At 43.7% G+C, this 26399-nt stretch overlaps 1 protein-coding gene across 3 annotated transcripts in view; it reads left to right on the forward strand.

Moving 5' to 3' along the window:
• LOC134602110 (solute carrier organic anion transporter family member 1A2-like) overlaps nucleotides 1-26399 on the forward strand; it is a 96764-nt gene that overhangs the window by 29167 nt on the left and 41198 nt on the right. For all 3 annotated transcript variants that reach the window (XM_063446635.1, XM_063446634.1, XM_063446636.1), the window contains 7 exons: nucleotides 1224-1322; nucleotides 3788-4012; nucleotides 4350-4514; nucleotides 5291-5486; nucleotides 11015-11177; nucleotides 25201-25382; nucleotides 25691-25755. In XM_063446635.1, the coding sequence (XP_063302705.1) occupies nucleotides 1224-1322; nucleotides 3788-4012; nucleotides 4350-4514; nucleotides 5291-5486; nucleotides 11015-11177; nucleotides 25201-25382; nucleotides 25691-25755 (1095 nt within the window). The remainder of the gene's footprint in view (nucleotides 1-1223; nucleotides 1323-3787; nucleotides 4013-4349; nucleotides 4515-5290; nucleotides 5487-11014; nucleotides 11178-25200; nucleotides 25383-25690; nucleotides 25756-26399) is intronic.

Here is a 26399-nt window from a genome sequence, read left to right on the forward strand (position 1 = left end):
TTACGAGAAAGGCTTCTCAGCAAAAATAATGGGTTTAACGACAAAAATAGAGTCTGCAAAAAAGAATCTCCAACTAGGTTAATGCAGAACCACGGAACGAAAAGCAAAATAAAATGAGGGATACTATAGGTCAGATTGTTTTATAGTGCTAGAATTTGATAATAAATGGAAGTGACCAGAACCTCCATCCAATATATTTGGTTTTATAGAGAAGCTTTGTGTCGCCATGGTTATTTGGGGCCGGTGACCTGTTTCTGTTTTTTCAGGGTGAGAATCACTTTGTTAGGTCCATCCATGAATAGAATGGGATCTGGAGAGCACTCGCTGTCAGTCTCTTTGGTGTCAGCGGATGGTTGAGTACAGCACGCTACCTCACAGGATTTACCCAGGAACGAGGGTACGCTCACATTTTATATGTGAAGCAGCTACTGGTCTCATGGAATAACAATTTATCTGCATTTTCTGATTCATCTGCTCTCTGGATCAACCTCACCGGATCATTTTTTATGCAATCAGATGCTTCCCATAGAGACACATTGAATCCAATGCTTCTCTACGTGAAACATTACCGATATTTGGGAATACTAGCAAATATGAAGAGGATGTGTGTCCAGTGACAGACTGACTGACAGCTGCTGGATGTATTATTTGTGACAATTGTAAGCATCGCCATTTCTCACAAATGACAGTGTTTGCTTGACTGCTTCAGAGCTTATCATATTTCTATCAATCTACGCCTGAACGAATTAATCCATACGGGATTTATGTGACGGATCGATTCGTTCAGATATAGATTGACAGGAATCTGATTTGTTGAGGGCGGGTGGATAGAATTTGTGTGAAATTCTATATTCGAGTTCAGGGACAGTGTCGGCAATAAAATAGGTATATTATGATAAATTGGTTTTATTGCACAGATTGTCCCTGTGATTTGTTGTTTAAATGTGAGAAAAAGCTCTCTGTAAGCACTAGAAGTTAATTAGTATTGACTTTCCGATCTCTCAGACAGGACAATGAAAAGATGATATCGCCTTTACTTTAGCAGTAAGTTTAAAATGAGCAATATGGCGAAAGACAACTGATAATAGGAATAGGAGTTTTTGGGAGACAATAAGTGAGAGGTAAAGCAATCTCTGATCTGTGGATTTCTAGAATTTAGAACTGGGAGCCGGAGGGATCGGTTATAATGAATCGCTGATACAATCGGTCTATATCTCTTGCAGGAATAATTCAAACCGTATCGATAGCTGGTCCGTTTCTGGGATCGCTCATGGCGGCTTTCTTTGCACAGATTTATGTCGATATTGGATTCATAAACCTGGGTAATATCATATTATACTCATTAGTCCTCTTATCACTTAAGGTATTGGCTCAACATGCAAATGAGCTCAGACAGGCGTGGAGTTCCAGATATTGCCCTCCTTAGCAATGGAATGCTGCTTTAAACAGATTTTTATACCAAAGAAAAGGAAAAAGGATAAGGAGATGATATAATTAATATCATTCTATAGAGTAAACCTTCCAGTGATGCTGAGGCGGGTTCTTGCAAGCCCACGTTGTATAATCCCCGGATACAGTATTAACTCTTTAATGCTGGTCTCAGTCTTAACCACTTAGTATTTCATTAAAGAAAATGCACTCAACATAGTATTATTATATTTGAGATATTATACAATACTATGTATACAGTATATATTTATGTGTGTGTTTTTTTTTTATAAAATAAATGAATAAACAAGAGGCATTTCCAGAAGTACTTTGTAAAAAAAAAAAAAAAATTGATCAAAATCCACATTTAAACTCAATGGTGTCGATGTCTCCAATTCCATTTATTTTCTTCCTGAAATATAAATAAAATAAAAAAGACATTAAATATATTTTTTCTGGCAATTCCTGTTTTGGTTAAAAGTTATAACTGAAGCAGAAAAGGGTTGATATCTCACACGGGGGAATAAACGGTGCATGCTGTTAGTCATGCTCCCCAATACGTGAGTGATTCTCTACCACAGAGGATGTATCCTGTACACTATATATAACCTCTCTCCTTCTCTTTCTTTCACTGGCTCCCCAATACGTGAGTGATTCTCTACCACAGAGGATGTATCCTATACACTATATATAACCTCTCTCCTTCTCTTTCTTTCACTGGCTCCCCAATACGTGAGTGATTCTCTACCACAGAGGATGTATCCTATACACTATATATAACCTCTCTCCTTCTCTTTCTTTCACTGGCTCCCCAATACGTGAGTGATTCTCTACCACAGAGGATGTATCCTATACACTATATATAACCTCTCTCCTTCTCTTTCTTTCACTGGCTCCCCAATACGTGAGTGATTCTCTACCACAGAGGATGTATCCTATACACTATATATAACCTCCCTCCTTCTCTTTCTTTCACTGGCTCCCCAATACGTGAGTGATTCTCTACCACAGAGGATGTATCCTGTACACTATATATAACCTCTCTCCTTCTCTTTCTTTCACTGGCTCCCCAATACGTGAGTGATTCTCTACCACAGAGGATGTATCCTATACACTATATATAACCTCTCTCCTTCTCTTTCTTTCACTGGCTCCCCAATACGTGAGTGATTCTCTACCACAGAGGATGTATCCTATACACTATATATAACCTCTCTCCTTCTCTTTCTTTCACTGGCTCCCCAATACGTGAGTGATTCTCTACCACAGAGGATGTATCCTATACACTATATATAGCCTCTCTCCTTCTCTTTCTTTCACTGGCTCCCCAATACGTGAGTGATTCTCTACCACAGAGGATGTATCCTATACACTATATATAACCTCTCTCCTTCTCTTTCTTTCACTGGCTCCCCAATACGTGAGTGATTCTCTACCACAGAGAATGTATCCTATACACTATATATAACCTCTCTCCTTCTCTTTCTTTCACTGGCTCCCCAATACGTGAGTGATTCTCTACCACAGAGAATGTATCCTATACACTATATATAACCTCTCTCCTTCTCTTTCTTTCACTGGAATCATGTGCTGCCATTATTATTATTTGGTATTGATATAGCTCTAACATATTCTGCGGCGCTGTACAATTAAGGAATACAGACAGGTAATGAACGCATACTGATACTCTGCCCATGAGCTTACAATCAAGCGAATACAGTGCTTTTATACAAAGTGCTTTGCTAAATAACTCGTGAGCTCACAATCTAAAGATGTAACATCTTTAACCAAGAATATACTATGTTTTATTATTGCACAGTTCTGGTTATTTGTGTATGTGGTGGGATATTTATTGAGGGCGCAGCTTTCAGCCAATATTTTACTTTCTTTTCTAATGTTGACAAATTTAAGGGATGTTAACGCTTGCAGCCCATTAAACCGTTTTTATTTCTGTTAATAGAGCGATGCTGAATCTTTGCTATTTATTTTTAAAAATCACTTTGATCCTATGTGTACGTGTTAGGTGTGCTCCCCAAATTCGCATTAAATGCTAATTATATTTAATTAAAAATAACTTGTTAGTGAAAGGGTTATACTCAGGGCACAGTTAGCTAATAGAGACAGTAAGCTCTGCGGATAAAGGTCAGAGTATAATAGGTTTAGCAATATTAATTCTGCAAGTTTTCTGGATTGGAGATAATCCGGATTGCGAGATTTACATTGTAATAGTAAAGTGTGGGCTCAAGGGGGAGCTGAAGACCTGAAAAAGAAATCAGGCTCTGGCTGGCCCATTGATAACAATAACTGGCCAATGTTGTATTTCTCTCTGTTAATGCTGCTCCTCTCTTGTTTTTTAAAGACAGTGTCACCATTGGGCTCACCGATACCCGCTGGGTGGGCGCATGGTGGCTCGGTTTCTTAGTCAGCGCAGTACTAAACCTCCTTGCTGCCATTCCCTTCTGGTTTTTTCCAAAATCCCTCCCGAAGGAGGGCGAGGAGGGTCAGCCAAAAGTGGAAGAAGTGCTCGAACCGCTACAAGATGAGACAAACGAGCCAAGCGCTAACACCGACAGCAAAATGCTCGGTAAGTGTAACGGTGAAAGACACAGATAGGTCAAAACTTCTACACTGATAGAAAGGGATCGCTAGCATTTAAACTGCCCTGTAAAAATATTAATGTCACGGCCGCTACAAAAGCCTAAAATAACTGGAATTATGGAATTCCGACACAGACATGGGGAAAAAACGGAACATTTACAACATGGTTTCCAACTATTAATTTCACTAAAATCCGCGCTCACCTGTAGAGGAACAATGTATACAGATAGCAATCAGAATAATGAATAATTCTGGGGGTTAAAGGTTAAATGATGCATTGTGAGAAATGATTAGACATCAATACTATTCCTATTCTGTTTCAGAATTCCTACAATTTCTTAAAAACCTTTGCAGGAATAAAGTCTACATGTTGTTTCTCGTTGTGACCATCACACAGTTCAGCGGATTTGTAGGATTTATATCGTTTATGCCTAAATATATAGAGCAACAGTACGGCAAATCGGCGTCAGAAGCCATCTTTTTAATCAGTAAGTATCCCAAGAAAACGATATATACACACGGACACAAAGGGTCGCTCATCTGCAAGTAGAGATTTATTGAGTGTGTGATTCTTAGCTAGGTGTAAAAACACCAACCTTCAAAAACGAAATAAAAACCAAAGGGATGTGGCCGGAGATTGCTTCCATATTTACATATCAATTTAAACCGTTAAATGGACTTAGGCAAATCATTTTTGGGGGTCACTAAAGCTTGGTGTCTATTTATTAGATAACATCCAGGGGTGAAAACAGACAGGATAAAGTGTCTGCTCAGATATTTGAGGCTAAATTTCGCGGGTGGATTTTGTTAGCTGATAACCATTCACCTTTTCATTGAATTTGGTGAAAAGGGATACCGGTAGTTTTTATTTGTATTAGAAATGTTGCGATACACGATATATTGAATTAAGGTCTCAATTTAGTATTTTGGACAAGCCTTTCAACTTATTTAATATTTTGGATTTTTTTTTTAAGTTCTAATTACAATATCAAAATTATGTAATTCATAAAAATATGTTAATATATATAAAAAAAGTATTATTTAAAAAAAAAAAAAACATGATCAATTAAAAAGGTTTTTCTAAACAATATCAAGGGCTAAGTGCAGGGACACTATGGAAGGATGCAGCATTCAGGGTCTGTGGATATAGAATTCTGGGTGTTATTCTGGGATCTGCTTTTAGCAGGCTTACCACCTAACACACTCAGTCAGACAGTGTGGCATTGTTTACTGCCCCTAACAGCTATCATTTTTCTCCCCCCAGCTGTCTATAATCTGCCTGTGATTTGCATCGGGTATTTTTTGGGAGGATATTTCATGAAAAAATTCAAGGTGACTACATTTCTCGCGGCAAAGATCGGATTTTCCAGTTCAGTTACTGAATATCTCATTTATTTTTCTGCATTTGCGATGATCTGCAAGAACTTGTCTGTTGCTGGTCTTACAGTCACATACGATGGGTAATGCCTCGTGTTAATTGCAGGACGATTCCTGTCAATTCTCTTAATTCCAGGCAGCTTGAAATGGAAAATATTTCACTTTACTAATGTGTTCGTCATTAATAAGCAGACATGATCATTGACGTTTGATTATATTTGTCATTTTCTGCATACAAGCACTGTTCATGCTGAATTGCAGGAAATACTTGATTTAGGTTTAGTTGCAGGGCTAGTGCATGCCTCAAATGTGTCTTAACCTGCGTACGTCTGTGTCACTCTCAATCACTCTTTGGTCCCTCTTACTCAGCCTTTTGTCCTTTTCGTGTATCATACCCCCTTCTCTGTCTATTTTCCCATTTTTACGTATTGTATCCCCATGCACTGATCAGCCACAGCATTAAAACCATCTGCCTAATATCGAGTAGGTCCTCCTTGTGCTGCCAAAACAGTTCTGATGCGTCGAGGCATGGACTCCACAAGATCTCTGTCCTGTGGTATCTGGCACCAAGACATTAGCAGCTGATCCTGCAAGTTGCGAGGTGGCGCCTCCATGGATCAGATTTGTTGTTCCAGTACATCCCAGAGATTGAAATATGAGGAATTTGGAGGTCAAGGCAACACCTTGAACTCTTTGTCATGTTCCTCAAACTGGTCCTGAATGTGATTTGGGATGGGGAGAGGAAGGGGGCAGAGAGAGAGGTTAGTGCTGATGGGAGACGGTCACGTCAGGTATCCATATCTATACAAGGTGCAGGGTTATGAATGGTGTCTGGGGGAGGACATGTTTTTTGGCATAAATATGTATAAAGTATTGTTGTGCTCTTGCCACCATAGTACCAGTGATGTTGTGATGGTTTTGAGATCATTGGGTCTAGCAAATACGTCATACACAAATGACCCACAGGGTCTTCAGCAATGATTTAGTTGTTATGTCTACGTGCAGCTTAAATGAGCTTAAATTAGAGTTTCCGGACACACTTTGGACTTTTAGCTGCTGGGGTGAAGATACTTATTGTTATGAGTGTTTAGCATTATTTCTGAAGGATTATATTAACTGATGTCAATTTATTACTGAACAGCCAGACTTTTAGAGGTGTGGCTGGAGTGGTAGGAAGGGGCGTGACTATACCAGAACATTTAGTGGCGTGGCTGGAGCAGTGGCAGATCCGGGGGGGGGGGGGGGGGAGGCAACGGGGCAATTGCCCCCCCGAGAAAACCAAGGGTCTCCCTCTCCCCTGCCGGCTAATGCAGGGCTGGCACTGTCTAAGTGTCAGCCCTGCAATGTGCCTTCAAGGACCGGAGGGGAGATCATAGAACTCCCTCCCCGGTCCGCAGTCCGCAGGGAGTGAAAGAGGACCCGGGAGCTACGGGCTAGAGTTCACTCTCACCACTGGGACCACCAGGGATTACCCACCGGACCACCAGGGATGGAGAAATGTTCCCCCTCCTCCCAGTAAAGGTAAGAAGAGAGGGGGGACATAAAGACTATTTGTTTTAATTACATTTAAATAAAAAAAAACACATATAAGAAGGGTGGGGGGGGGGCTTTTAATATTTTTAATATTTAATATAATATGTGTTGTTTTTTCTATTTAATTAATATGTATGTATGTGGGCAATGTATGTGTGTGTGTGGGGGGGGGGAGGGGGCTGGCAATGTGTGTGATAAGAAGGGTAGGGGGCTTTTTTATAATCACACACATTGATCCCCCCCTGACTCTCACACACAAACATACACTGCCCCCTGTAACAGATCACCTGGCATCCGTGGGTCTCTCCAGGACCAGTCTATGAGATGCCTGTGACAGATCCATCTGTACAAAGTAGTATTGCTGGTTCATCTGTTTGCCTTTATTTCGTTTGATTTCCTGTCCGTATGCCCCTGTTCGTGTGTTTCTTTAAATACCGATTGAAACTACCGAACGGACGGCCACCCAGGAGAGGAGTGTGCTGCTGGTTAACCTCTTGGCCCCAATTAGAACGTTGTGGTTAACCGCAGACACCTCTCCATTCCATCCGTATGGGTGGTCGTCGTTCGTATGCCGACCACGAGGCAGCGGCCATTTTGGGACACGAGGAAGATCAGCGGTGTTCGGTGTCGATTCTATGGAACTAAAAGCGGACACTTTATCTACCGAACACCACTGGAAACTGCCGCCCGCCTTCTATTTTGTCGAGGCATACAAACACCGGTCCGTTCGGGAGTTTTGTAACGTACGTATGGACTTCGCCCAGATAGCCGTCCCATGGAGTCAATCGTATGCCGAAAGACTTGTGAAGACTTGTGAAGAACTTTGACTCCATGGCGATTGAACTGTGTACATCGGATCTGAGCGCTATTCGGTGGAAATATGCACTCAGATCCAGACTATCTGGGGATACATTACACGAACCATATTTATTCGGTATTTCCTCATTTATGTATTTTAATGTATTTTTCATATTGCATTTAAAATGGCGATTTGCCTCTATCCTTGGAGATAATTTGGTTTCTTCCCAATTATCTCCAGGATACAGAGGGAGGATTTATGGGTACTGGAGTGTCCACCAGGTGGGAGACCTGCATAAATACCGGGCAGGTAGCCCTCATTAAAGCAGAATCCTGTTTGACCCTCAAGACGGAGCTTGGTCTCGTTTGTGGGGGGAATTATTACTTGGAAAGCGCATTTTGTTTATTTTAGCCGTGAAAGGAGTTGGGCTGATTTTAAGGTCGGGAGTTACCGCGTTCCCTTAAACTCCATTCGGGAGTTTGGCGGTCGGCCGTGCAGAACCTGCATTATTGGAAAAGGGGATTATTGACTAAACGGCGGCTTCATCTATTTGGCAGTGAGTGTCGTAACAATCCCCTACTTCTGTAGCTGGTAGTGAAGCAGGGGGTATCTCGGCCGCGTCTTCCCAGCTGTAGGCTGGCAGATCTGGGTCTGCCACCCAGCTTTCCTGTTCTGCGTCCATGATCTGCGGCCGAACCGAGTTTAGCAGTTCCACATAGTCAATTTCCAGTTCTCGCTCCATGGCAATGAAACAGCGGAGGTCTTCTCCAAGTCCAAAAGATTTCAGGCCCTGTAACATCTCTCCCCGGTAATGATGGATAGCCCAGTACCGTGACTCTTCTTAACTGCTGAAGTCGTCGTCTTCCATTAAGGCCTTCCACAACAGGCCAGGGCTAGTGTAGTTCTCCTCCTCCGGCTGGATGCCCTCTGCCCTCCACGTCTCTGGCTGCACGGTGCACCACCAAAGTGCCCAGTATGAGGCGTCCAGGCTCAGTTCCCTCTCCACAAGGTACTGAAGTTGTCTTACCCGCCCCCCCCCGGGTTGGTGTCCCAGGAGCTGCATCCGCCAGGCCATTTGTTCCTCCAACTGGTATGTGACACCAGGAAGGCGTTCCTGCCGTTGATACTGAACTTCCTCCAGGGCATCGTACCATAGTTTTTTCCGGGCGATATCTCTCCATTCCAATTCACTCTGTTCCTCAGGTGTGTGGGTTGCCCAGGTACCCCATTTTCTCAAATCCTCCTGTAGACCGGGAAGCTGTATGAACACTAGCGTTGCCCTCAATTTGTAAATCCACGAACGGTGTCTCCGAGCTGCTTTACCTCGCACTAGGACGCCATCCAACTGCTTGTCACCAAATGTGACAGACCGCTGACACTCCGACCGAGTACCTCCTCCAATTAATGCTCCTAGCACTTGCCGAGGACACCATGCACTCCAACCGACACCATCAGCACTGCAGACCCCACTTCCAGTGATGCAGCTGCGCTGGGGTCTCGCCGTCTTTCACCAACCCTGGATCCAAGGCCAGGATCCAGCTTCCAGTGGGCAGGCCTCTCTTCTCCCAGAGAGCGTTGCAGGAACAAGAACAGCTCTTACAAGAGCTTACTTTGCGGAGTATAGTGTGATTATAGCAATCCCCAGAGTGTAGATATCCCATCCCCCAAGCATGAGCCAAGGCTTCAAGAAAGGGTCAAGTAGTTCTTAAAGGGCCATACACAGTCCGATAGAAGTCCACAAGCCCCAAGTACGTTTCTTAAAGTGCCATACACCCCAGGGCCATAGTCATGAGGCAGGAGGCGGGCAAGCACATCCCTCCAAAAACTCATGGCAAACTCCCTTAATTGGGTGAGTTTGCCACACCCCGCATACACACACTGCCCCACATATACATACAGTGCCCCATACACACACACTGCCCCACATACACATACACTGCCCCACATACACACACACTGCCCCCCATATACACACACTGCCCCCATACACTGCCCTCAAACACACACTGCCACACATACACTGCCCCCATACACACACTGCCCCCATACACACATACACTGCCCCATACACACACACTGCACCCCTTACACATTGTGGCGCTCTGTTATACACTCAGACACATTACTGGGAGTATTATTGCTGTGGAGCTCTGTTATACATTCAGAAACATTACTGGGAGTATTATTGCTCTGGAGCTCTGTTATACACTCAGTCACATTACTGGGAGTATTATTGCCGTGGGGCTCTGTTATACACTCAGACACATTACTGGGAGTATTATTAGTGTGGAGCTCTGTTATACACTCAGACACATTACTGGGAGTATTATTGTTGTGGAGCTCTGTTATACCATCAGACACATTACTGGGAGTATTATTGCTGTGGGGCTCTGTTATACACTCAGACACATTACTGGGAGTATTATTGCTGTGGAGCTCTGCTATACACTCAGACACATTACTGGGAGTATTATTGCTGTGGAGCTCTGTTATACACTCAGACACATTACTGGGAGTATTATTGCTGTGGAGCTCTGTTATACACTCAGACACATTACTGGGAGTATTATTGCTGTGGAGCTCTGTTATACCCTCAGACACATTACTGGGAGTATTATTGCTGTGGGGCTCTGTTATACACTCAGACACATTACTGGGAGTATTATTTGTGTGGAGCTCTGCTATACACTCAGACACATTACTGGGAGTATTATTGCTGTGGAGCTCTGTTATACACTCAGACACATTACTGGGAGTATTATTGCTGTGGAGCTCTGTTATACACTCAGACACATTACTGGGAGTATTATTGCTGTGGAGCTCTGTTATACCCTCAGACACATTACTGGGAGTATTATTGCTGTGGGGCTCTGTTATACACTCAGACACATTACTGGGAGTATTATTGCTGTGGAGCTCTGCTATACACTCAGACACATTACTGGGAGTATTATTGCTGTGGAGCTCTGCTATACACTCAGACACATTACTGGGAGTATTATTGCTGTGGAGCTCTGTTATACACTCAGACACATTACTGGGAGTATTATTGCTGTGGGGCTCTGTTATACACCCAGACACACCAACAATATGGAGCTCCTAGAATAGAGGGATTGGGGCCCAAAATAGTGATTGTCTGATGAGATGTTTTCCCTCTGTTTGAAATGTTTCGACTCTCGTTCTAAACTTATTTTCCACTAAATTATGTGAAATAAAACAATCTCTGCGTTTTTTCTTTTTAATATAAAATGACCGTAACTCTGTGCTGATTTGTTGCAGGACTGAGCAGATTTCCTATTTAGATAATTTGACAGCAGATTGTAACGTGCACTGTGACTGTCCTACGGATATTTGGGACCCTGTGTGTGGTGACAACGGTTTGTCCTATGTATCAGCTTGCCTCGCAGGATGTGACTCTGCTACAGGAAGTGGACAGAAAACAGTAAGTAACAATATGTCTGCCTGCTAGTGCATGTGCGGCTGGTCAATACATGAATCTGTACAAAGAGAAATGTCAGTTAACAAGGAGGGAGATCTGCTAGATTCCCCAAACATTCTCCTCTTTCTGAATCTAGTGAGGATATTCACTACACCGAGATTGCTGGGAACTGGCCAGGGATTGGTGGAACATATCAGGGCATTAATGGCTAACATTCACACTAATATAACTCTGGTATTTTTTATTTGAAATTCTAGTGACTGTCCAACCATTTTATTACTATTAATTATTACATTTTATTATTATTATTGGATTTCACTTCTCTGAAACTTACACTGATACCGGAGAAACTGACGGAAGCCAAGCACAGAGAGATGGACACAGGTTTCTTCAGGAAGGAAGAGATTCTTTATTGGATCACCGATCGGGACTCAGAGGGACTAATGTCACGAAAATACAGCAAGTTCTGAGCCCCGGACAATAGTACAGGCTCCTTATATAGGCACATAACTCCTCCCATATTAAGCTCCACCCGCACATTCTCTTGACCAATCAATACAAATAAGAATTAACTTCCTGCTTGACCGCATGGCCTGTCCAGCACAATGGAGGAGGGGAATACTACATCCTGTATTCTTGCACATGCTCCGTACACTACTGATCGTATCTTGCCTCGTGCAACCAACTGATCGATACGTCAGCATATGCACGTACACATGCCACGTGGTAATCTCGGCCTACTAAATTTATTTTTACCGAGATTCCACCACATTCCCCCCTTTGATGCCTCTTGATATTTCACAATTACTTGAGGCATCACTTAACCTTGGTTTGCATACACCGCAAGTTACCTTGAACCAGATCAGACTTATCTATGATGTGAATCTTCAACACTCATCTTCCTGCATTGGTTCTCCCTGATCTAGAGCCTTATATTTATAAATTGCCATTATCTGTGCAGCAGCCTTCCTTTCTGCTATATTTTCTATCAGGCTTTGCACAGACCTAACTACTAAGGGTATAAGACATGGCAGGAGTAGACACAACATTAAAATCAGTAGGACTCCACCTACCACTGCCTTAAGCCCTCCAAACCACTCATACCAGCTACCAAACCAACTACTTGGATTGTACCCTTTCCACACCTGAGTAGGCACATGCGCTAGTTTAACCATATGGCTAGTAAGCTCAGCTATTGCTTGCCCTTCGTCATCTATTTGAAGACAGCAATTGCTCAGGTTAAACTTCCCACATACACCTCCCTCTACTGCCAAAAGGTAATCCAAAGCTAATCTATTTTGGTATACTGCTGTCCTCATCCTGGTATTATGCTTCGCTAGAAGATTGAGCGCTTGTGATGTCTCGTTAGTAATGATCTCAACCACTGCCTGTAATCTTATAATACGGTTGAGCATATAAATTGGGGTTCTATAACCAAAGGTACCATCCTCTCCCCACGTGGCTGGCCCATAGTAATCTATAATACGCTGGGGAGGCCATTCATTATCTTCCCAGGCGCCTATCTCTATGGGTCCCCTTTTCTTCCTATGATTCACATCATACACTTTAACACCTAAAGTCTCACCTGTTTCGATAGGTAACAAGAAGAAGGATGGTTTGAGCATACCCAACACACATGCCCCTTCCCAGTCCTGTGGCAACTCCGAATAGGCTTTCTTACCACAGATCCAGTACAAATTTGCTGGGGCTCTCCAGTTAGATGTGATGGATAGATCAAACCACACATCCTTTAAATTGGCGTATTTTGCAAACGGGTTAGATGGTTCTGAGAAATTTGAAGCCGACCACCAAGTTGTATTCTTTGTATCATCATCATAAGCTTTTTGCCCTAGACAAGTTAATTCTCCTACAGAAGTATTATACATCATCCCTTTCCTTGCTATGCAAACATAACCTATGATGGAGGTCTTTAATCTCCACTCAGATTTACCTCTAACACTCATATGATAATCGGCTTGTGAAGATATTAATTGGTCAACTGCCTCAGAACCGGACATTACCTCCTTTGCTTCCCAAGGCCATTGGTCTCCCATGTTAGTACCTCCACACACATAGCAGTTGGTAACATTAAGACTACCGGCAATACTTCCGGCTAAATCAATGAACAGGTTTTTAGCATTATGGGGGATCTTATTATCTATGCTCATCTCTTCATAAAAGGAATGGTATACTTGATGAGTTTGGGAGGTTACCGTATCAGTCTCTATCCCTATAAACAATACTGTCCCAGGATCTAAACCCGTCCCATATATTTGAAACCCAAATAAATTACCATATTTATCTAAGAACTTGTCGGGGTTATTTATAAGTATATGGACTGGATTGCATTCCATAGACTTACAATATGGACTGGTAGGCAACTTAGTCACAATCATGTCCTTGTCTACTGTCTGTCCCCAAGTTGCCCACCCCACACAAGACCAATATGGGCAAAAGTTATAATCTCTATTTGGGCATCTAGGACTCACATACTTATTTTTACTACTGGGACAAATATATTTATCATTAGACCCATACGGCCTCTCCCATCTAAGATCCCCACATACATTCCACGGCTTTCTACCACTTGATATCGCTTTACACGCATCAAATAGCAGAACACCTGAAGAATATACGGATTCTAATACCGTTTTATTAATTAGGGTCCCCTGAGGATCTCCATTCCTGAGAGTCAACCAAATCGTACGGGGTTGATACTCTGGACTGAAGCACTTAGGTTCTCCTACTCCTAAATGGCACACACTATATTCTATATTTAAGTATCTACATCTTGATACATCTCCTTTACACTCGTATTGCGAATGCCAAATTAGGGTCTGGGAAATATGGTTACCTGTTCTTGTAGTCTTAATGCATACCTCACAGCTAGGAGTGTCGGTACCTCTACCTTCCTGAATATAAAAATACACATATAAAAACATTATCAGAAACACATCTTTCGTCATCATCCTCAGTCTTCGTCCGTGCGAAGGCACCTCAGCTTCCAGGATGTAAGGGCTGCAGGGAATGGAGTTCTGCTCGTCTTCACAGGGGTCCCTTCGAGACTTTTCCTGACTTATACACTCGTTGGTGAGTGGACAGGCTTTATTATGGCCTTCTCACTCACTTACCAAATCTCTGAAACAATAAAATTTGTAATCCACAATGTTCCTCGTCACTCCGACTGAGTCGTGCGCTTTAACCGGATCTTGCAGGGATTCTCTGGATCTGCTGTAGCTTGCCAAGAATCGACTGCTGCTGGTTTAACCCTGGAGTGATGTATCCATGGAGTCACTTCGGCTACTTTTATCGCTGTAGGGGTAGATAAAAGAACAACATAAGGACCTCTCCACTTGGGCCCTAACGGTACATTATTCCACTCTTTAATCCACACTTGGTCTCCTGGGTGGTAACTATGAACTGGGGGATAAATATTCACAGGTAATCTATCTTGTACCCATTTCTGTACCTCCTCCATAGTCTTACCCAACTCTACAACCTGCTGCCGGGTAATTCCTTCTCCCAACTGACTCAAATCCCCCCTTAAGTTACCAAGTACGGGAGGTGGTCGCCCATACATGATTTCAAAAGGAGAGAGGCCCATCCTTCTGGTAGGTGTACTGCGGATTCGCAATAGAGCTATGGGTAAGAGAACGTTCCACTTAAGTTGGGTTTCCTGACACATTTTAGCCAACTGATTCTTAATAGTTCTATTCATTCTCTCTACCTTACCAGAACTCTGGGGTCTATATGCCGTATGAAGCCTCCACTTTATACCAAGCATATGAGTCAGTTGTTGTAGGCACTGATGAACAAAAGCTGGACCATTGTCCGATCCTATAGAGCAGGGTAGTCCATATCGGGGTATTATTTCTCGTAGCAGGAATCTCACAACTTCTCCTGCTTTCTCTGTACGAGTAGGACATGCTTCTACCCAGCCTGAATAGGTGCACACAACTACCAGTAGGTAGCGATGTCCACCAGATTTAGGCATCACTGTATAGTCAATTTGTAGATCGGACATGGGGAGTCCCCCCATAAACTGGACTCCTGGTGGCTTTACTGGTCCTTGCCTTGCATTATTTTTAGCACACGTTACACATCTTCGTACAATGGCCTGAGTCAAGTTGGACAATCTTGGTATGTAGAAATGTTTTCTGAGAGATTCTTCTGTACTATCTCTCCCAGAATGTGTCCCGTTGTGATAGTTTTGGACAATTTCTACCGCTAGTGATGCTGGAATGACTATTCTTCCATCTTCTAACTGATACCATTTGTTCTCCAAATACTTTCCAGGTTCAGTCTTTAACCACTCCTCTTCTTGAGCTGTATAAACTGGAGTCCATTGAGACAGTGGAGTTGGTATAAGAGCAGCTATATGCTCCACATATTCCTGTCTTTCTGATTCAGCGGCACGCTTAGCTGCACTATCTGCCATCCGATTTCCTTTGGTTACATCACCATCTCCTCTCAGATGCGCTCGACAATGTATGATACCGACTTCTTTTGGCTCCCACACTGCTTCCAATAGTTGTAGGATTTCAGCTGCGTACTTGATTTCTTTGCCTTCTGAATTCAATAGTCCTCTTTCTTTATACAAAGCTCCGTGGGCATGAGTGGTTAAAAACGCATACTTGGAGTCCGTGTAGATGTTCACTCTTAAACCTTCAGCCAATTGTAACGCTCGTGTCAGTGCTATCAATTCTGCCTTTTGTGCTGATGTTCCTTTTGCCAGTGGCCGAGCTTCTATCACCTTGTCTACCGTTGTTACTGCGTATCCTGCATAGCGGATCCCTTCTTTCACATAACTACTGCCGTCGGTGTAATATTGAACATCGGGGTTCTGGATGGGAAAATCACGAAGATCTGGTCTACTTGAAAATACTTCATCCATCACTTCCAAACAATCATGTTGACTTTCAGTAGGTTGTGGCAAAAGGGTAGCTGGATTTAAGGTATTTACAGTCTCTAAATGCACTCTTGGGTTTTCACACAACATTGCTTGATACTTGGTCATACGGCTGTTACTAAACCAATGATTTCCTTTGTAATCCAACAACGTCTGTACTGCATGTGGAACTCGTACATAAAGTTCTTGACCCAGAGTGAGTTTATCGGCTTCAGCTACTAGCAGGGCGGCTGCAGCTACGGCTCTTAGACAAGGTGGAAGTCCGCTGGCCACTGCATCCAGTTGCTTAGACATGTAGGCAACAGGTCTTTGCCATGATCCCAAGTACTGTGTCAATACTCCCACAGCCATTCTTCTTTGCTCATGTACATACAGGTAGAATGGTCGTGTGTGATCAGGTAGACCTAATGCTGGGGCACTCATCAAAGCCTTCTTCACATCTTCAAATGCCGTTTGCTGTTCTTGAGTCCATAAGAAGGGGTCGTGCTCTGTACCCTTAATAGCTGCATACAGAGGTTTTGCCAGTATCGCGTAGCTGGGAATCCATATCCTACAGAAGCCTGCTGCCCCCAAGAATTCTCGCACTTGTCTTCTATTCTTGGGTATCGGTATTTGGCACACAGCTTCTTTTCTCTCTGGCCCCATAATTCTTTGACCTTCAGAGATATGGAATCCCAGATATTTGACAGTTGGCAAACACAACTGAGCCTTCTTTCTAGACACCTTGTATCCTGCCTTCCAGAGAATGTGTAGTAGATCGTGCGTTGCTTGCTGACATATTTCCTTTGTAACTGCTGCTATCAACAAGTCATCTACATATTGTAACAATACACACTCTCCTGGGATGGACTCGAAATCTAATAGATCTTGACTTAGAGCTGAACCTAATAGGGTAGGTGAATTTTTAAACCCTTGGGGCAGTCTTGTCCAGATCATTTGGCGTTTTGAGCCCGTCACAGCGTTTTCCCATTGGAAAGCAAAGATACATTGGCTTTCTGCGGCAATTCGGAGGCAAAAGAAGGCATCTTTGAGGTCTAAAACTGTAAAATAGGTAGCCCCGCCCGGAATTAAAGCAAGCAGGTTATACGGATTGGGCACAACTGGATGTATACTAACAACTGCATCATTGGCTGCTCTCAAGTCCTGTACAGGTCGATACTCATCTGTACCGGGCTTTTGAACAGGCAGCAATGGGGTGTTCCAGGGGGAAGTACAGAATTTTAGGATACCATACCGTATGAACTTATCCAGATAAGATTGGATGTTCTTCTTAGCCTTCTGCGGGATGTGATATTGTCTTAGGCTCACTGGATAAAGCCCAAGTTTTAGTTCGATTTTAATAGGTGGAATATTGCGGGCCAGTCCTGGTGGGTTGTTCTCTGCCCAAACTCCTGGTATGTTGAATAAGGACTCATCACTCCTAGGGTTTTGGATAGTCAACGCTGTATAAAGTCGCCACTCTTCTTCCTTTGGTACGGATAATGTCATAATACCTGAAGGTCCATTAAACTTTAAGGATGTTGTTCCATTTGGTAGGAACGTAATCTGCGCTTGTAATTTGGATAGCATATCACGTCCCAGCAATTGGACTGGACATTCAGGCATGTAAAGGAATTGATGTTTTACTACGTGGCCTCCCAATGTACAGAGTCGACTTTTAAGAACCGGTTTTGCAGCACTTCTTCCAGTTGCTCCTATTACAGTAATAGTTCTTCCAGATGGAGGAGCAACTAGGTTAGTCACCACCGAATGTTCAGCACCAGTGTCGATCATGAACGCACTCCTTTTTCCCCCTATTGATACATCGACCATAGGCTCCGCTCGACCAAGGGGGATGGAGCCCGGTCGGTATCAATAGTCCTCCATGACCGTGTCAGCCAATCCTACAAAGTCCCTACCTTCTCTATCGCGGGACCTTTGCGCTGCTGGATAGTACCTGTCTTCCCTTACACTTCCTCTGTTCCCATTACTTCCTCTATTACCATTGCTCCCTCCGGGGCCTCCTCTACCTCTCGCTCTGCCTCTAAAGTTTCCGTAACCTGCCCTGGGTAGGTCTCTCTCGTACTGCTCTCTTTGCGGACACTCGTTTCTCCAATGCCCTTCTTCCTTGCAATACGCGCACTGATTCCTACTCAAAGGCTCCCTATTCCATCTACTATCGCCTCTATCTGTTCCCCGTCTATCTACGCCTGCGATTGCTACCGCTAGCATATCTGCCTTTCTACGCATCTTGCGCTCTTCCTCTTTCTTACTTTCTGTTTCCCTGTTCATGTACACCTTATTTGCTACCTCCATTAGTTGGGTGATAGACATACCTGCAAACCCTTCTAACTTCTGTAGCTTGCGCTTAATATCTCCGTAAGCTTGGCTGACAAAGGCGGAGTTTACCATTCGGGAATTATCAGCGTCTTCCGGATTAAAGGGGGTATACAAGCGGTATGCCTCCAATAATCGGTCATAAAAGACACTGGGCGCTTCATCACTTTTCTGAATCACCTCAACTGTCTTCGACATATTAATAGCTTTCTTCCCTCCGGCTTTCATGCCAGCAATTATAGCGTCTCTATAGGCTTTTAGTTGAACCATATCAGCACCATTAACATTCCAGTCGGGATCGGTGTTAGGGTAATGTGTTGCGGCCCATGCTGCTGGATTGGCTTGGTTTAAAGCACGGGCTTCATCCTCTAGCGCTTTAATGGCCGCTTGGTTAATCCTTGTCCTTTCCTCATTATTGAACAATGTCATTAATAACTGCTGCCAATCAGCCCATGTCGGATTATGTGTCTGAACTATCGAGGTGAACAGATCGGTCATAGCTTGTGGTTTCTCAGTGTACGAGGAGTTGTGGGTCTTCCAATTCAAGAGATCGGTAGTCGTGAACGGGACATATACGAAGACTGGGTCAGCATATGCCATTTGACCTGCGGCATCGAGATAGGCTGACCCAGGATTCAGACGAAGGGGCATCTGGTAATGTTTGAGTTGTTGGGTACCGTTCAGTTGTCGGGTTAGTATAGGGCTACGTGGAGGGGCGCAATAGTAAAGCATGAGGATGTGGGAGCTTGATTTTGGGAAAAGTCGGTGAATAGAACACTCCGAGCCGAGCTAGAAGAAGCTTGACCGGAAGTTTGAAGTGGCGCCAAATCAGGATATTCAGATCTAACGGGGGTTGGTTCTGGTTCCGGAAGGGGAGGTTTAATACGAGGGGGGGTGGATTCTGCACTGGAGGAGGAAGCGGAAGTGGATGGGGCAATGGGGGAAGGGGTGTAGAACTTCCTGTACTCGTACCATTTCCTCCTAAAGGGAAGTAAGGGGGCGGCAAAGGGATCTCGGACTCAGGGGGCGTGTCCACAATGGGCCTAACCATAGTCCTAGTGGACAAACAAGTCCTGGCCACCATGAAGCGACATTGCTCCTCGTGGCATATCTGAATCCATCTTGGCGAGTCGTTTACGGCCTGTCTCCAACAATCAATATATGGAAACTGTCCGTAAAGTTCAGGCCTACCTGATACAGCAACGTGTACACGCTGCACCAGAGTTGGATCCAAACTGCCACGTGGCGGCCATGCCGCAACCAAAGTAGGCCACTCCCTAGTACACAAAGTGACCAAACGTACAGGAGACATTTTAACCCCAAAATCACATGTTTTAAATCCCTTTTTAAAATTCTTTACCATACAACCTAAGGGATCCAAAATCGTTGACTCCGACGCGCCCATACTTATCAATGGAACGTCGTTGACAACGAATACTATGCACGCGTTCTATTCAACAGTCACACCCGTTTCCTCTGGCAACAGCACCACGTGGTACAGTTACCAAGTGAAACGTACACAATAACACAATAAACACTCAGGGAATTCCCGTACACACACAGCTGTTACACCAGTCACTAAATAATCAATATTATGCCCTTTGGCGAAACTATACAGTCACCCACGCTATAATTCTCTATATATGAATTACCCGTCTATAACACACCCCAGTAACATCGTCTTTTACAAATAGCGGTTACAGTACGGTTAGCATAGGTCAAAGCACAATTTAAGGTCACAATACAATTATTAGTGGTTATGGTGTTAAACATGCAATAGACGACAATGATTAGTACTTATATACAGTGTCAGTAAATATACAGGGTTATGGTACCGTGCACTATGATACAGCAACACACTATTAACACTCTCGCTAGACGGCTGAGCTCGCGCTATCTCACAAGATATACACTTTACTAACAATCTTTAACACATATACAATCCCAACTAAACTATTGGCCAGTACCTTGAATGGACTACCTAAAACTATCTACACCCGTTTTGGTTAGCCACACTGCCCAAGCACCACATATAGCGAACTAGAGGGCGGAATTTACAACAGAACCCTCTTAGTCTATTTACTCTATCAAAAATCTAGTGGGTTCCAAATTTACACACCTTCCCACTTAGCCAAGATAGGTTGAGATCTAGCGAACCGAATTTACACAGACGCCGCTTAGTCTCCCGGTCCCTCCGACCTAGCGAACAAAATATACACCCTAGAACGCTAGTCTAGACAAGACACCGGTGTCCGGCTAGGGCTATTTACACAGGACCCCGCCTGACTCCAAACCAAATCAAACGGTCTTACTAAAGAGCGTTCGATTGAGCGGTGCGCCTTCGCTCCTTCCCTCCGACAGAGGGGGCAGATTCCATACACAGATTTAAACCCCTTTTGGGCCTACCGTACAATCGGTATACCCCTAGTGGGTCCGCCGTCTAAAACAGCAGTTGTCTTACCTCCTCGTTCCTGAACCTGAGTTCACACTCATCGACGGGGACACCCCAGCACTTCTTACGTAGAGGCCGATGATCTCCTGGACAACAGACCAGTGGCGCCGAGACGAAGGGAGGTCCACGCAGAAGTTCAGGGGTGCAGCCGTAGAGAACGTGGGCAAAGATAGACCGTCTCACGCCTCTGCCTCTCAGCTACCGTTGAACGATGAGCTTCCCGGCCAATGCACCAAATGATACCGGAGAAACTGACGGAAGCCAAGCACAGAGAGATGGACACAGGTTTCTTCAGGAAGGAAGAGATTCTTTATTGGATCACCGATCGGGACTCAGAGGGACTAATGTCACCAAAATACAGCAAGTTCTGAGCCCCGGACAATAGTACAGGCTCCTTATATAGGCACATAACTCCTCCCATATTAAGCTCCACCCGCACATTCTCTTGACCAATCAATACAAATAAGAATTAACTTCCTGCTTGACCGCATGGCCTGTCCAGCACAATGGAGGAGGGGAATACTACATCCTGTATTCTTGCACATGCTCCGTACACTACTGATCGTATCTTGCCTCGTGCAACCAACTGATCGATACGTCAGCATATGCACGTACACATGCCACGTGGTAATCTCGGCCTACTAAATTTATTTTTACCGAGATTCCACCACAACACCATTAAATAAAACATTGAAAATTACCTAGAACTATAATCTGTTTATATATTTTTTTCCATGAGATGCTCTGTTTACTTTTAAGCTTATATGAAAGTTTTAGCAGATCACATCGTAAAACAGTTCAGACAAGGCACAGCCAGGGCACACAATGCAAATGACCAGGAGAAAAAGAAACATTGTTTCATCTCCCCTCCTCTCTGTATGCTGACTGCCAGGTGTAAAGGGCGGAGCTTATAACAATGATTGACAGGGAGCTAAGATGGAGGTGGCTCTCTATACTGACTGCCAGGTGTAAAGGGCGGAGCTTATAACAATGATTGACAGGGAGCTAAGATGGAGGTGGCTCTCTCTATACTGACTGCCAGGTGTAAAGGGCGGAGCTTATAACAATGATTGACAGGGAGCTAAGATGGAGGTAGCTCTCTCTATACTGACTGCCAGGTGTAAAGGGCGGAGCTTATAACAATGATTGACAGGGAGCTAAGATGGAGGTAGCTCTCTCTATACTGACTGCCATGTGTAAAGGGCGGAGTTTATAACAATGATTGACAGGGAGCTAAGATGGAGGTGGCTCTCTCTATACTGACTGCCAGGTGTAAAGGGCGGAGCTTATAACAATGATTGACAGGGAGCTAAGATGGAGGTAGCTCTCTCTATACTGACTGCCAGGTGTAAAGGGCGGAGCTTATAACAATGACTGACAGGGAGCTAAGATGGAGATGGCTCTCTCTATACTGACTGCCAGGTGTAAAGGGTGGAGCTTATAACAATGATTGACAGGGAGCTAAGATGGAGGTGGCTCTCTGTATGCTGACTGCCAGGTGTAAAGGGCGGAGCTTATAACAATGATTGACAGGGAGCTAAGATGGAGGCGGCTCTCTCTATGCTGACTGCCAGGTGTAAAGGGCGGAGCTTATAACAATGATTGACAGGGAGCTAAGATGGAGGTAGCTCTCTCTATACTGACTGCCAGGTGTAAAGGGCGCAGCTTATAACAATGACTGACAGTGAGCTAAGATGGAGATGGCTCTCTCTATACTGACTGCCAGGTGTAAAGGGTGGAGCTTATAACAATGATTGACAGGGAGCTAAGATGGAGGTGGCTCTCTGTATGCTGACTGCCAGGTGTAAAGGGCGGAGCTTATAACAATGATTGACAGGGAGCTAAGATGGAGGCGGCTCTCTCTATGCTGACTGCCAGGTGTAAAGGGCGGAGCTTATAACAATGATTGACAGGGAGCTAAGATGGAGGTAGCTCTCTCTATACTGACTGCCAGGTGTAAAGGGCGGAGCTTATAACAATGACTGACAGTGAGCTAAGATGGAGATGGCTCTCTCTATACTGACTGCCAGGTGTAAAGGGTGGAGCTTATAACAATGATTGACAGGGAGCTAAGATGGGGTTGGCTCTGTCTATACTGCAATAAAATCGATTAACTCTAGGCTTATTTTAGAAAACCTTTTGTCAATCTCGCTCCTGAGAAATCATTGACCATTAACGGGTCAAACAATCCGTGCCTTCGTTATAATGACAATTTACTTATATAAAGCACATGACACTTTGTTAATAAGCACCAAATTGCAGTGAGTTCAAGTCTGAATTTCCAAGTTCAGACAAAAAAAAATCCCAGCTGTAACTATAGCTGAGAATGTTTCCAAACCTGCAATTTTTGCCTAAATTCTGGAATTCACTCAATGTGATTGTTTAGTGATTGAACGTCTTGTAACAGCTCCATCTGAATCATCCATCATGAAATGTGAATTTATTACATTAAAATGTGTGGATTTTAGGACACAGTGCATCATATAATGCAGCAGCCTTTCCGATTGCTGGCTGATATTTTGAAACGACAATTAAATTGTTTTTTGGTGAGTTTTTGTTTAGTTTATATTTACCGTATATACTCGAGTATAAGCCGACCCGAATATAAGCCGAGGCCCCTAATTTTACCCCAAAAACTGGGAAAACTTATTGACTCGAGTATAAGACTAGGGTGGGAAATGCAGCAGCTACTGGTAAATCTCTAAATAAAATTAGATCCTAAAAAAATTATATTAATTGAATATTTATTTACAGTGTGTGTATATAATGAATGCAGTGTGTGTGTATGAGTGCAGTGTGACTGCAGTGTGTGTGCATGAATGCAGTGTGTGCGTATGAATGTAGTGTGTATGAATGCAGTGTGTGTACGTGTATATAATGAATGCAGTGTGTGTGTGTGTGTGTGTGTGTGTGTGTGTGTGTGTGTGTGTGAATGCAGTGTGTGTGTGTGTATATAATGAATGCAGTGTGTGTATGAGTGCAGTGTGTGTGTGTATGAGTGCAGTGTGACTGCAGTGTGTGTGTATGAGTGCAGTGTGTGTGTATGAATGCAGTGTGTGCGTATGAATGCAGTCTGTGTATCAATGCAGTGTGTGTATGAATGCAGTGTGTGTATGAATGCAGTGTGTGTGTGAGTGCAGTGTGTGTATGAGTGCAGCGTGTGTGTATGAGTGCAGCATGTGTATGAGTGCAGCGTGTGTGTATATGAGTGCAGTGTGTGTGTAAATGAGTGCAGTATGTGTGTATATGAGTGCAGTGTGTGTGTGTGTGTGTGTGTGTGTATGAATGCAGTGTGTGTGTGTGTGTGTGTGTGTATGAATGCAGTGTGTGTGTGTGTATGAGTGCAGTGTGTGTATATGAGTGCAGTGTGTGTGTATGAGTGCAGTGTGTGTATGAGTGCAGTGTGTGTATATGAGTGCAGTGTGTGTGTGTGTGTGTATGAGTGCAGTGTGTGTATATGAGTGCAGTTTGTGTGTATAAATGCAGTGTGTGTATGAGTGCAGTGTGTGTGTATGAGTGCAGTGTGTGTATATGAGTGCAGTGTGTGTGTATAAATGCAGTGTGTGTATGAGTGCAGTTTGTGTGTATAAATGCAGTGTGTGTATGAGTGCAGTGTGTGTGTATGAGTGCAGTTTGTGTGTATAAATGCAGTGTGTGTATGAGTGCAGTGTGTGTGTATGAGTGCAGTGTGTGTATGAATGCAGTGTGTGTATGAGTGCAGTGTGTGTATGGGTGGGCAATTTTATTATATATTTTTTTTTAAATTGTATTATTTTTTATTATTATTTTTTATTTTATTTTATTATTATTTAATTTTTTTTTTCGTCCCCCCTGCTTGATACATGGCAGGGAGGGGGGCTCTCACTCCCTGGTGGTCCAGTGGGTGGGCTGTGTAGGAGAGGGCTGGCAGGAAGCACTTACCTCTCCTGCAGCTCCTGTCAGCTCCCTCCTCCTCCGCGCCGGTCCGGTCAGCTCCCCTGTCAGCTCACACTGTAAGTCTCGCGAGAGCTGCACTATGACCCCGCGGCTCTCGCGAGACTTACACTGGGAGCTGACCGAGGACCGCCGCGGAGGAGAAGGGAGCTGACAGGAGCTGCAGGAGAGGTAAGCGCTCGCTGACAGCCCCCAGTCTGTATTATGGCAATGTAAATTGCCATAATACAGACACTGACTCGAGTATAAGCCGAGTTGGGTTTTTTCAGCACAAAAAATGTGCTGAAAAACTCGGCTTATACTCGAGTATATACGGTAATCATTTTTCAATTATTCACTAAAAAGCAAAGTGAATTAAACTCCAAACTGCTAAATTTAGCCTTACATTTAGTGACACGAGTTGTTTATTTCTGCAGGTTTTTCAGAACTGCAGCTGTGTTTCAGGATCTGTATTTGCATCAAATGCCACCGCGGTGCCAGGCCAGTGTCCGAGGGAGGAGCGCTGTGACACCATGTTACTGTATTTCCTGATCATGTCTCTAGTCTGCTGCTTGATTTACTCCTTTGGGGCCATGCCGGGATACATGGTGCTGATCAGGTAACGCTCCTTAGTATAAAACTTTATGTCAAATAGGGAAACACATATATAGCCGTGTGCGATCATATGTAATAATGATATATAATAACATAAACTATCTATACATAACCATTGTCAGCCTGCATACAAAATACAGCTTTCATTTAATAATGGAGTATTATCCAGGGACTGTAACATTTTGAAAATAGGTCTATTTAGTTTTTTGCCTAAATTTTATCAGCATGAAGTTAGCACAGAATTATTAATGACGCAGGTGAATTGGCGAGACACTTCTTACTGATGTACGTAGCACTTTTGTTGTCTTGCAGGAGCCTGACGCGGGAAGAGAAGGCATTTGGTCTGGGTCTCCACTTACTGGCCACGCGAGCTCTAGGTAGGAATATATATGGCTGCTTAATGATGTACGCTTGACATGCGCATTGTCGTCTCTTTGGCCTATTCCAGTTATAACCAATTAACCTCCAATAAACACAGACACAAGGATTATTTGGCAAAAATATTCCACGGCTTTATTAATTACATAAATATATAAAATTAAAATATAAAATTTAAGAGGTCATTGTCACCAACATTTGAACAGACATTCCCCCAATTAACATAACTAAATACCCAGACAATGACCTCAAACATATTTACATAATACCATATAACAATGTAACATATCATAAATAACATAAACAATTAACACAGCCACCCAGGGCAACCATTTCCAATTGTTGGGGCATACCGAGACACCCCTACACTATTATCATAGCCACCAAGGGCATCCCATTTCACAGTAGGGGCATACCAAGACACCCCTACACCATCACATAGCCACCAAGGGCATCCCTTTCCACTGTAGGGGCATACCAAGACACCCCTACACCATTGTCCCAGCCACCAAGGGCATCCATTTCCAGTGTAGGGGCATACCGAGACACCCCTACACCCCCAGGTTCGTAGCTACCGCCGAGCTCGAACCTACCACCAAATCTAAAGGTAAGTATTCCTCTTGACCTATCCCACTTACCAAAA

This window comes from Pelobates fuscus, chromosome 3 (assembly GCF_036172605.1).
Source record: "Pelobates fuscus isolate aPelFus1 chromosome 3, aPelFus1.pri, whole genome shotgun sequence".
NCBI lineage: Eukaryota > Metazoa > Chordata > Amphibia > Anura > Pelobatidae > Pelobates > Pelobates fuscus.